This window comes from Cricetulus griseus, chromosome 2 (assembly GCF_003668045.3).
Source record: "Cricetulus griseus strain 17A/GY chromosome 2, alternate assembly CriGri-PICRH-1.0, whole genome shotgun sequence".
NCBI classification, from domain to species: Eukaryota; Metazoa; Chordata; class Mammalia; order Rodentia; family Cricetidae; genus Cricetulus; species Cricetulus griseus.
The window spans coordinates 432,957,527-432,971,090 of NC_048595.1; the positions used below are offsets into that span (position 1 = coordinate 432,957,527).

Consider the following 13,564-nt stretch of genomic DNA (forward strand, 5'->3'; position numbering starts at 1 on the left):
ATAAGGTGACCTCTCCCTCACCCTTTTGCCACTAAGACCTCACAAAATCAGGGGTAAAGGCTTGCTTGAATTCACTCAGCAGAACAAAAAAACTCTAGTTGCTTTTTCTCACTGGAAATACTTTCCGAACATTGCTTTCTTCTATTAAGTGAAGGAAACTAGGACAAGCTTTTGTTGTTATACTGCAACTAAAGAACTGAAAATAAAACTCTTGAAGACAGTAAAGGGTTGAACTAAAATCCCTATGTCCAATTCTCTACCAAACACTGATAGCAAGGGCTGGAGAGATAGCTCACTGGTTAAGAGCGCTGGCTGCTCTTCAGGACCTAGGCTCAATTCCCAGCACTCACACTGTGGTTTACTATTAACTCCTGTTCACAGAATTCAATGCTCCTGGCTTCCACAGGCACTGCACAAACAGGGTATATAGACACATATGAAGGCAAAATACTCATGCACATAAGCTAAGAAATAAAACACAGGGACAACAAACAAGTCATTAGAAATTACTAATTCTGTAGTGATGCAATAAATTAAACTGAAATAATTTAGATTCATTCTATAAGCTTGCAAGTAGTTTTTAACTGATGATAAAATCTGAGGCTGGGTGCATGCCTTTAATTTGAGCACTCGAAAAGCAGAATTTGAGGGCAGCTGGTCTACAGAATGAATTCCAAGACAGCAAGGGCTACAAAGACAACAACAACAACAACAACAAAAAACCTGAATGGGGGGGTGGGGTGGGGCACAGACAGCAAGAGAGTAAAACCCAAGGTTTCTCAAGCCATCTCACTAAACATCTTTTTCTTGACCAATAAAAAATGAAAAACAGCAGTAATCTGATTATATACCTAATGAAGCTCATATCCTAAAACAAGACCAACTGTAGCAATACACTGCCAAGAATTTACAGAAAAGATGGATGGCAGGCTATGAAGACTATGAGAAATTGTTTATATTAATAAGGCATTTTTGTTGCTGAAAATATTTATAGTTAGGTTTCATAAACTTAGAACATTCAGCTTTCAACTCATGTAAGTATCTTTACCACCTCAGGGAAGAGGTATTAAATAAGGCCTTTAAATACTTTTTATTTTGAAGCAAAAGCACTAAATATTTTGGTTTATTTTTTCTTTTCTTCTTTTCATATGCATGCTCCCACCTATGAATGCAGGTGCATGTGGCAGTCCAATTCTTCCTCCTCATTCTTTTGGAGTCAGAATCTCTCAACCAATCCCAGAATTTGCCAATACAGACAGCACAGCTACTCTAGCTAGCCAGATTTCTCTGGGGACCCTAACTTCACCCTGCAAGGCTGATATACAGATGAGCCACTGTACCTACTCAGCATGGGTTCTAGGGATCCAAACCCCAGTCCTCTTGTTTCCTTGACAAGTGTTTTACCACTGAGCTGCCTCATTTCTCCAGCCCAGTAAAACAATTTTTAAAGTCATGCCTTCTCAGTGTTTTACTCTAACATTAAAATGAATGTGAATGGTTAACACTTCATTTACACAGGTTGAGGGTGGCCTTTACAAAGGAGATATTTTTACTTAAAGAGACAAAACCAGGGCCTGGAGAGATGGCTTAGTGGCAAAGAGCACATGCTGTTCTGGCAGATGACGAGTTCAGTTTGTATTACCCACATGGTGGCACACAACTATCTGTAACTCTAGTTCCTGGGGAAACAATGCCCTCTGACCTCTAAGGTCACTGCAGCAAGTGGTGCACATACATGCATACAGGCAAAACACTCATACGTGAAATAGTATTAAGAAAACAAAAACAAAAAACACTTTCTACAAAGATGTAGCCAGTATCCAATTATAACTGAAAGTCACTGTTCTGAAATGTCTCAGTATTTTTTTTTTTTAAGGGAAAAAGAATAAGAAAAACTGTACTTACCATATACATTAGTATGTCTCTAATCATCACCATGGCTGTTTGATGATCATTCCAAGCTTGATTTAATGTTTGAAGAAAGTTGTTATTCAATGAATTTAGTACATCTTCTCGTACCTATTAACAGAACAATTCATTAGTTTATGCATATAAACACACACACACATATACATCCATACATGTATTATTTTTTCAATAATCAAATAGAATCCTTAGCTTTAAATTAAAGAAATATGTTATAGGTCAGTCAATCTATAACCTACACACAGCAGACTAACAAATGTGCTCAAAGAATCCAGATTTCTCTCTTGAATTCTAGAATCAAAAGCAACCTCCTAGGTATTTCAAACTACCCAGTGGCTTAACATCATAAAATAAAATCCCAAATCCTCATAGTGAACAAGACTTTATTCCTGGCCCCAAGCCACCAGGCCCATCCTTCTCATACACTTCCCCAGGTATGAACCTGAAAAGTGCCTGCCAATGCTAGGTCTCTCAGGAGCTCTGTGACTTTGGAAAAGTGATTTCACCTACGGAACTTGATTTCCTGACATATAAAACAGTTACACTCTTGCAGGATTGAAATGAGAACAATATACTAAGGTACAGAAAACAGTGCTGTTTATTCTCTAAGCACAATAAATATAAACCTCCAGCAGCAACCATGACTGGCCATTGTCCTGCTCACTCAAATCACATGGTCTCACTTCACTTTCTTCTACTCAAACTTCACCCCCATTCTTCCCCAACCTCTTCCAGGTCCCCTCTCCCCACCTACACTATTTCAAAATCTCTATATATATACACTCTATTAATATATTCTATTTCTACTTCCTCACCTTCTGCTTCATTTTCCTTCGTACTACTCACTGCTATCTGACAACATAACATATTTATTTATCTATTGCTTCTTCCACTAAAATCTGAATGCCTCCATGGTGGTACAATGCCTCTATTTTAGCTGTTACTCCTTCACAAATAGTACAGTGCCTGGTATACAGATGATCAATATCAACTGTCACTTTCAACAAGTTAAACATTTTCATAAAGTTTCCTTGTGTCTGATATGCCTTCTTAATCCAATCCCAACTTAAAAAAAAAAAAAAAACAACAACAACCCCAGAAGTCTTTCCTAATCTACAAGCTTGCTACTATTTACTCTAAGTTTACTGCTATGCTGTCAGCCCAACGGAAAGATCATTTACCTAGAAAAGACTTTCTTCTCTGCTTATAACTTTAGAATGAATAAGTAATGTGGTTGTTTCCCAAGGTCATGTAAGTCTTTGAAATTACAGTTAGACTTCCGTATCTATGGGTCCCAAATCCACATATTCAAGCAACAATCAATCAAAGATATTTGGGAGAAAAACCCTCTTTCTTACTGAAAATGTGCACACCTTTTCTCTTATCATTATCCCCAAACAACAGAGCATAAAAGCCTTTCCAAAAAATTTGCACTGTATTTGCTATATGCAACTTAGATGAGTTCAGGTACACAGGAGTACATGCTGAACAGTACATACATGCAGATGAACACTGGAGTTTGGTTGCTCTGGGGACCTGGAACACACACACATATGCATAGATGTATGTGTATGGGAGTGTTAAGTCCATGTGAAAGTCACAAAATAAAATAGGTTCTATCTATCTATCTATCTATCTATCTATCTATCTATCTATCTATCTATCTGCCTATCTATCTATCTATCAAGTAGGTCCTGTTTACTGACTTGACAGAAGTACTATTCCACTTTTTCTTATATGCTGGAGAAAGGTAGCTATACATTTTAATGATGGGATCATATACATAACCTACCCAATGTGTAGCATGAAAAACTACCAGCCTATATCATAAACCCAGAATATGACATATTTTAGCTTTTCAGACCCTTAATTTTAAGGTGTAGCCCCAGGACATAAATACACTGACTATATCAAAAGAAATTTAAGAAAAAACTTGTGTGTTAGTTGATAGTTATGTTAATCAAATACTTTCACATGCATAGTTTCACACAGAATACATAGTTTCAGTCTATATGTTTAAATATAAATATAGGGCTTGTCAGGTAAATATCAAGAAGGTACAGAACACTAGAGGACAAAAAAAAAAAAAAAAGCAAGTTGAAACATGCCCATTTACAAATGCATTCATCAAGCTCCATATACTTTATTGGACCACTATGTTTTGAGAACATGACAATGTTGGCCGGCGTGGTAGTAAACAACTGGGACCCAAGCACTGGGAGGAGACAGAGGTAGAGGATTCTAAGTTCCAAAGAAGCTTTCGGTTACATAGCAAGACTTGTCAAAAATAAAAACCTTATACCATTTACACATGAAAGTCATGTGTTCCAAATACCAAAACATCTAGCCAATTATTATTGAGAACTGAACTTACATAACTATTACAAAATTGTGTTAAATTCCTTCTATTATGTTGCTTTGGTCATGTGTTTTATTTATTACACTAACAGAAAACTTGACAACCAGCCTGTGGGCAAAATTAAAAAGACATCAATCAGCAAATACTGCAAATGATGCTATCTGCATCATTTTTCAAAGAACTATGCTATTAGTTAACAGTGGAGCTTTTACCAGGTAGAAAAATCTGACTAAAAGTTGTTTTATGATTGTTAAAGACTTATTTATATGCATGACTGGTTGTCTGCATGTATGTATGTGCATTATGTACATGCAGTCTTCATAGGGCCAGGAGATGGTGTTCAAAGCCCTAGAAGCATTGTGAGCCTCCTGTTGTGAGCGCTGGGAACAAACCCAATCCCTCTGCAGGAGCAGCAAGTGCTCTGAACTCCTGACCTATTTATTCTATTCAGATTTATTCAAGACTACAGTATGAGAAAATTCTTTTAACAATTTCCTACAGAAATCTTTCTACCCTTAAGTAATAAAAGTGAAGCTATTTATTCAAACACACAATAAAATGTAAAAATAAAATGAAAATTCAATTTTTATTTAAAAATTAAAACTTTTTAAAAAGAGGGTAAGTTGGCACAGAAACTAAAATGTACCTAAATTAATAATAAATAACTGAACCATTTTTAAAATTAACACAACTGCTCTGAGACTAGCAGAGCAATGTGTAGCTATGTAGTAACCCTGTTAATATCACCCATTAACATCACCATTACTTTTTGTTTCCACCAGCAGGGCAAATAACCAGAACCTGCTGTAGAGGCAGTACTAGAATAAAGGGACTACTGACACCAAGTACTGAAAGAAAACTTACGTAAGTTCATTCAGGTGAAGAGCTAGCATTTGAAGAGCAACACAAGAAGAAACATGGAAGTAACCACATCAGAAGTTAAGAAAGAGTAATGGCTGAGTGTGGTACTTGAGCTTGCAAAAGAATGAGAAAGTCTCACAGAACAATGAATCAGTCTGCAGAAAACTAAAACCACTTGAAAACTTTTAAAAAATTGATTACAATCAAGAGAACGAGAAGACCTTTGCCTTTGCCTCCAGAGTGCTGGGATTAAAGGCGTGTGCCACTACTGTCCAGCTTGCAAACAGTTCTTATTTAAAAACAAAAACAAACCTCTTTCCCTTCACTGTGAAAATCAACAGACTCTGGCACATACAAATAGTGAGATATCACTAAGCACTAAAAGGAAATATGGGACCAGGCTATGAAGAAGATACTTAAATGCATCATTCTAGCAAACACTGTCAATGTGAGCAGGCTACATGTTGTGTACTTCCAATTACATGATACTCTAGGAAAGGTGAAACTAAGAAATCAGTGACTATTGGATTGTCAGTTAAGGGAAAGGATGAATAGGCAGAACACAGAAGAAATTTTTGGACAGTCAAAGTATTCAGCAGACTATAATAGTTACATACAAGCCTCAAATTATACCTTTAATGCCATAGAATCAACTCACACTAAAGGCATACGTAAGCCATGGGCTCTAGGTGGTAATGAGGAATCAATTAATGTGGGTTAACAAACAAATATACCACTCCATAAGGGATGCTGGTTGAAGGGAAGGCAATGAGAGCCAATAAATGGGAAAATCACTGTACCACCTTCCATTCCATTTTGCTAGAAAGCTGGAAAACAAAGGATACTTAAACAAATTTTAGGGCCACCCTAAATCTGAAGGCAGACAATGCATACAAAAGTAAATGCCACCTAGGCAGTTCAGCTATAAGGCCCTGGTGCAGGCTTAAAGAGCCACACCAACCTTTCTGGCTTTTAAACCACTTCAACACCACCGTTCTTATACTGCTGCAACAGTATTTACACAATTCTGACTTCTGATATTTAAAACACCAATCATTATTTTACATTAACCTTCACTTTAGAATAGCAATTTGTGGTTGTATTTGCGAAGATCAAAGAAGGACTTTATTATAATGAAAATGTATCATTTGAGAATTTTAAATAACTGTCACCCTGACTGGTAATGGCATGGCTTGAAAAAGAAAAAAAAATTGATATAAACTGGACTCCATCAGAAAATTCTGGACTTTTGTTCTATACATGCTGCTAAAATGAGAAAAAGCTACAGATTAGCAGGGAAAAAAAATCAAAGAAAACAAAATACAAAGTAACAAAAAAAAATCAGACAACTCAGTAAAAGAAAGCAAAGAATTCATTTTAAAAATGGGTGTCTTAAACAGACACTTCACAAAAGGCAAAGGCAAGTTTTCAAAATGTAGACTAAAACCAGGATGAGAAATTAACTATGCTAGAATTGCTAAAGTAAGCTGACAGGATCAAGTACTAACAAAGATTTATAGCAAATGGAAGCAAATTAGAACAGCCATACAGGAATTTAGGCGTAGAAAGTTATATACATACATACATACATACCTATCATATGCCCCAGCAATCTCACTTCTAAATACTAATCTCAGGGAAATTAAAATTTAACCACACAAAGTTTGTACACATATATTTATTTATAAGCTTTATTTACAATCTCAAAAAGCTAGGCACAAGAATCATCTTTTATTAAGCACAAGGTAAATCGATAAGTAAATGGTGAACTCTTGTGACAACAGAGTATGAGTTGGTCATCAACAATAGGAACCAATGCTGCCCAACCTAAATCAGAAGAAGCCAGAATCAAAGAAGCCAGTCACCACAAAGGTAATAAACTGTGACTCCTATAGTGAAGAGAGCTGACCAGTAGTTGCTAGAGATGAGGGGACAAGGAGGGCATCACTGAGTTTTCAGGAGTAAAGGAACTTTTCCACACTTAAGGTAGTGGTGGTTGCATCAATATGTATATATGCCAAGAATCAAAGAACTTTGCATGGAAATAAAGGCCAATTTTTGTATATTCACTAAAAAGTTGGCAATAAAATTCTCAAGCTGAACCTGTTTATCATAAACTGCAATTAAGCAAGTGTTAAAAGAACTAAAATGCCAAAAAATAAAAAATGCTGGAGTTGTTAAATAACTTCAACATCTTAAGCTGCAATTAGCCAAGTTGAATATTATTTATTTCTGTGATTCCATCCAGCTTTTTCCTTACATTTTAAAAAACTTCAACTTTAGCTAAAATTAAAGTAGAATTCAGTCAAAACAAATCTCTATTTTTCAGTAATAAAAATCTGTTGATGCACAAACTATGTTCATTACTCACTGAAACTACTGACAAAGAGAAGGAACAGGACCTGATAAGACAGCTGATGAAAGAATAACCAATTCTTTGTTCTTGAATTTCCAAAAGTTCCTGTAGATGGACAAGAAGGCTGAGGCTGGGCCACAAGGGATGGGAGACAATCTGTCAGAATATTCCACCCTCCGACACACACAATTTTAACCACTAACAACATTCTCACCTTTCAAATTTCAATATCTAAGGCAAAAATTCCAAAGAGCTGATTTTAATCAAATGTCTAGGTAAAACATAAATCATTACCTACAACAAAGTGGTAAATTTATAATTCTAAAGTTTACCAAAACTGTAACAAAGCCACATAATTAGAAAAAAAGTGAAAACTGAGGAATTCCTCCTTTAAGTCTCAAAATTCAAGACAATATTTAGTCTAAATAGACAAATCTCTTCAATATCTCCATCTATCTATATCCACCCATCCATCCATCCATGATTCAAAACTCCCTGAGTTTCCTGAATGTCATAAAACTCACTGATTATTAGCTAGGTTACGGCATTATTCTAATTACTTTTTATTAACAGTTAAGAATAAAGGTAGGAATCAAAGATATACCAATAATATTTTTAAAGTACTAATAAACTTACTACAAAATTTTCTGATTAATGCCAGATTTTTCTAGAAGTAATTTTACTAACATATATAGTTAGTAATACAACTTTAAGGCCTTCACAAAGACCACACAAACTTTCAATTTCAAATCAAATATTCCCAGCCCCAGCTGTCTAAAAGCTTCCAAAGAAATGAAATCATAATATCAGATATCAAGTGCCATTCAAAAGAGTATACCAAAAGCTTTCCTTTTACTGACAGACTTACAATGACTTACATCAGGCAAAGCAAGATGCTACAACACTATGGTGGGATACAAGAAGCATTCAATCACCTTACAGAGGAATAGGAGGAATCTAATATTAGGATCAACTTGTGATTCAAAGTAGAGATACAGGAAGTTTTTGGGTAGTGTATTTTCATAATTTCACATATTAAGATAATCTGTTACATGTGAGGACAAAGAGAAAACAATGTAAACTTGATATTTATTTAGAAGCATTCTTTTGAAGAGAAAAAAAAAACTACATTTATTGTGTGCATGGGTGGTCAGAGAACAACTTGCCAGAGTCAGTTCTCCTTTCACCCTATGGGTCTCAGGGATTGAATTTAGGATGTCAGGCTTGGCAGCTGAATGCTTTTACCAGAAAAGCTGCCTTGTCCAGCCTAAACAGCATTCTTTTTATTTTTTTCATTTTCTTCATTTTCGTGCATGTAGTTGTTTTGCCTGCATGTATGTTTGTGCATCACATGTGTAGTGCATGCGAAAGCCAGAAGAGGGTGTCAGATGCTCTGGGAACTGGAGCTATAGTTGTGAGCTACCATATGGGTACTCGGGATCAAATGTAGGTCCCATAGAAGACCAGCTAGTTTTCTAGGCTCCTAAAAAGCATTCTTATTTTCAAATATTGTTTCAACTCTGGGGCTACAACTCAGTGGTAGAGCATTTGCCCACCACATATGAGAGAGACTATAGCTTCAATTCTCAGCACTGCAAATACTCTTTTAAACCTGTGTTAAACCCACATTAGAGAAGCATGACTTTGATGTACATTATAGTACTATGAAACAAAAGGAAGCTTTATGGTGTGAGGGGGTGAGGGAAGAGATACACAAGGCCTTTAAGATAGTTCCATGGGTAAAAGCACCTGATGCCCAGCTGATGTGAGTTTAATCCAAGTGACCCACATGATAAAAGAAAAAGAACTGACTCCCTAATAGGGGATGTCCTTTTCTGTATGCTGAGAATATATGTTTCTCTTATTGGATGATGAATAAAGCTTTTTCAGCCAATGGACAAGCAGGAGTCAGAGAGATGTCATGTAGCTACCAAAAAAAAAAAAAAAAAAAAAAAAAAAATCAAGAGACCCAGACATCATGGGTAAGCCAAGACCATGTGCAGATACACAGATTAATAGAAATGGGTTAATAATTAAGAGAGCCAGCCAATACAAAGTCTGAGTTATCAGCCAGAGTCTATAATTAATATAAGCTCCTGTGTGTTTATTTGGGACTAAATGGCCGTGGGCTCAAAACTTCCATCCACAACTCCCAGTTGTTTTCTGACTTCCAGACTTCCACATGCATGCCTTAAACAATGCAAACCCCCCCAACACACACACACACACACACACACACACACACACACACACACGCAAAAACAATTTTTCTTCAAAAGGATGCAGGCTTAAAAAAAAAAAAATCTCCCACAGAGGGATTCCACTAAGATCGAACATTTTAAAAGCAATCATTGACTAAGATGTCAAGAGAGATGTTAAAAGCTATCACATCACAAGTACTCAAGGAAAGTATGAGCACTGTTAATTGTCAGGTAACAATCTAGCTCTCGTAGAAGATACATTCAAATCCCAGAACAAAAATAACTGAAAAGCTGAGGGACACAATGCCTCCAAATCACATGACACACTTAAATGGTTATTTACTAATACTCTGAGTAAATAAGCACAAACATGTAAGAAATTTGTGGGAAAAAAAACACGGTTGTTTATAATTTGCTGATTCCTTTCAACAAACCACTGAATGGGGCAAGAGTCAGAGATGAACAAAGGGTCTTAACATTTCTATTATAATTCACTCAAAAGGTCACTCATCCACATATCTACTATTGAAAAACCACCACCACCACAAACTGTAACAGAAACAGAGAAAGGTGTTAACTGCCTGGCTGTGCTTGGTAGTCTACTTAACAAGTTATGCAACAGCTGATGGGTACTACAGAGGAAATGTTAAACAACATCATTTTAAACCTGGCTCTTCTGACAGCTCTTTTCCAGAATCCTTCAAAGCAGTAGCTATTCAACTTCTTATGTGTCTCATATCCAACAGTTACTCTACTCCATTCTCTAATAATCCCCTTTCTTACCCTAGCTCCAATCATCACCTTTCTGTGCTCAGGTTACTAGCACCATGCAATGGATCAGAGACTTTACTGCCTAGCAGGCAGCCTTTCCTCTGATTCCTATTACCACCTTAAGCAACTCCAGTATCAAACAAAATAGGTTCTCCAGAGTCCACCCCACATCCTCAGTGCCTCAGATGCCTCTGAAGACCTCTCCTACTCCAGCCACCTACACACTGAGCAAATGCAGACCTAACTTCTTTCAAATGTAGTATTTTCCTATTCCAAGTGTTATTTCGTCTTTGCTCTCACGTTAAATCTTTAATAATCCTTTAAGGGCTGCCCAGAATTGATTTTCTTTTTGTATCATGTCTTGAATTCCCCAGGCAACATAATTTTTCCTTCAATTCTGACTATCCCATTAAAGCTTCTTGTTGAAAGGTACCCTGTCTCATTTTAGGCTGGCTGAGAAAAAAACAGGAAAAACTTAGAATCTGTGTGTCTGAACTAAAACTAATGAAAACAAGGTAATGACCAGCTAATGGAAAGCTTTCCCTCATTGTTCTTACCAGTAGTCCTCTCAAGAGTTGCTATCACCGTAATGTGGTAGACTTTGAGGAGCCTCTTTTGAGGGCCTTACCCTGCCTGGGGAGTGGAGGGGGGATGGCTAGGGGCAGGTGGGATTCTGGGGGGGAGGGGAAGGAGAAGGGATTGACATCTGAAGCAAGCTTGTTCCTAATTTGAACTAATAAAAAAAAAACTCAAAAAAAAATAAGATGGGAAATACACAGTGGGGAAAAAATAGTTTCTATCACTGTATTTTAATCATGAATGCAATTAAAATTTATTTCTACACTGTTTTACATTTGCCTAAGACAGACAGGAAGACTCAAAGTTTTAATACAGGAGTCTTCTCAACTGACCTACAAAACACTTCAAAGCTTAAGTTACCAACTTCATTTCCACTAGTACTCTCACATAAAAATGCCCTAAATCGCCTATATAGATTTAATACAGTTCTTCTCTCTTCAAAAATGTGAGAAGAATCAAGACACTGAGAATTGGTTTACAGATACAATTTTTTTTTACCACACAGGGTAACAAATTATAAAAAAAAAAAAAATGGAAACAAGCTATTTATTCTACAAGTAAGATTTTGCATTTCCAAAGCAATTCAAAATACTTGTTAACTATGGCCTCTTCACCATTCCAATTTCCTTATCTGTAAACGGAAGCATCAAAGAGGTCAGATCTACAGCCAATTATGTGAACTAGAACCTCTAAAGCACACAAAGGCAAAGAAGTTTTGCTTGACAGACTATAACTGCCTGAACCAGGGCCTAGAACATATGAGGTCCTCAATGAACAGTTTTCTGAATGATGAAAATGAGCATGATCAGTCCCCTCTTATATTCTCCGTTCTTCCCATTCAATCAAAGTAAAATAGCATTCAAAGAGCAAGTTGCTTGGATAAAAAGATCCCGAAATCCCACTGGAGTTAAGAATCTTCTAGATTTTAAAAGTGAACACTTTTTTTCTTTAGCTATAACCAATCCAAAGAATTCATAAGTTCATTCATAAAATACATTATTCAACTAATATTATTGGGTATTAATGAAAATATTAGTATCAATAATAAACCAAACCCAAGAAAACATGTTGAGTATTAATAACAGACAATAATAAAGTCTCATCAAAACTAGTTTCTTCTTGGTTCAGACATAAACAGTAAGCATCACAAATTGTGTGTTTCCAAGTCTTAATAACCTAAATGTCCCCAATGTCTACTGTACTAACACGGGAGGCTTAAGATAGCCAGTCTGAGGCCAACATGGGTTACACAGGGTGACTCCCTGTCAAAACAAACAAACAACCCAGCATGGCGGACACATGCCTTTAATCCCAGCACTTAGGAGGCAGAGAAAGAAATGGAGCCAGAGGCAGGTGGATCTCTGTGAGTTTAAGTACAATCTCTTCTACACATTGAGTTCCAAACCAGCCATGGTTATATAGTCAAACTCTGTCTCAATAAATAAGTACAAAAATAAATTATTAAAAGGGTAAAATTTTTTAAAGAAAAATAGAAACAAACAACAAAACCCTAGATTTATCATACAATCTTTATAACTGAACAGTTAAGATTAAGAAAGTATACATTCTAAGCTCAGGTTCATTTGTTCAAAATGATTAGCAGCAGAAGCAGGCTTTTCAGTGCATCTCTTTTCTACTTAGTGCTGTCCCCACTGCAGCTACATCGAAGTTACTTATTAAAGAGGTACCCAGAAGGCAGGATACTTTCCTTACTGCAGGACAACACGAGAGACTTGTCAGTTACATTTAGCATCCCAAACAGGAAGCATCTAAGGAAACTGACTTCATCCTTACCCTATCTACAATTGGCAAAACTAAAGATCACTATTCTATTTCTAAGCACAAAGAAAAGCTGACTTTCAGGATTTCTAAATTCCTTGCACACCAACCATCAGCAGGTAACATTCCTTCCACATTCAAGATACTGTGTATCTCACAACTGTGCTCTGTAACTCTTAATATATTAGTGTGTATTATTATCATCATTGGTATAAATCAACTTCAGATTACTTTGTTCTAGTCCTCTTCATTTCAACTCCTAAAACCTCTTAATTTTCCAAACAGCCCAAGTAGGATTTTAATAACCTACACAACAGCATGTTGCCATTTTTCTAAAACTGCAATTGGCTCTAACATGTATATAATTGAGAACCAAGCCATTTTGTCACAGCTTCAAGACCTGGCACAGTGGCTTGTGACTCTCTCCAACTTCATTCCCTGTTCCTAGCAACTACCACCAAGACATCTTCACAGAAGATTGTATCTTTACTCTAGGAGTTGATAAACAATGTTCTGCTGCCTATAAACCAAAGCCTCACTGGAATCCCACCAATAAGCATTTGCTACATATGATACCTGATGCTTTGTGCCTTAGGAGAAGAGCTAAGGAGTGTGACAGAGACTGGCTCACAAAAACAAAAATACTATCTGGTGTTCTAAAAGAAAAACGTGACATTCAGGCATTCTCTTTGGCCAACATGCTCTTCAACACTCTCTTCTTTTGAGAGCCTG

General features: G+C 36.5%; 1 protein-coding gene across 2 annotated transcripts in view; it reads right to left on the reverse strand.

The window, feature by feature from the left end:
• The window catches only part of Cul3 (cullin 3), a 77,047-nt gene that overhangs the window by 40,166 nt on the left and 23,317 nt on the right, over window positions 1–13,564 (reverse strand). For both annotated transcript variants that reach the window (XM_035441055.1, XM_027397353.2), the window contains one exon: window positions 1,906–2,019. In XM_035441055.1, coding sequence (XP_035296946.1) covers window positions 1,906–2,019 — 114 coding nt within the window. The remainder of the gene's footprint in view (window positions 1–1,905; window positions 2,020–13,564) is intronic.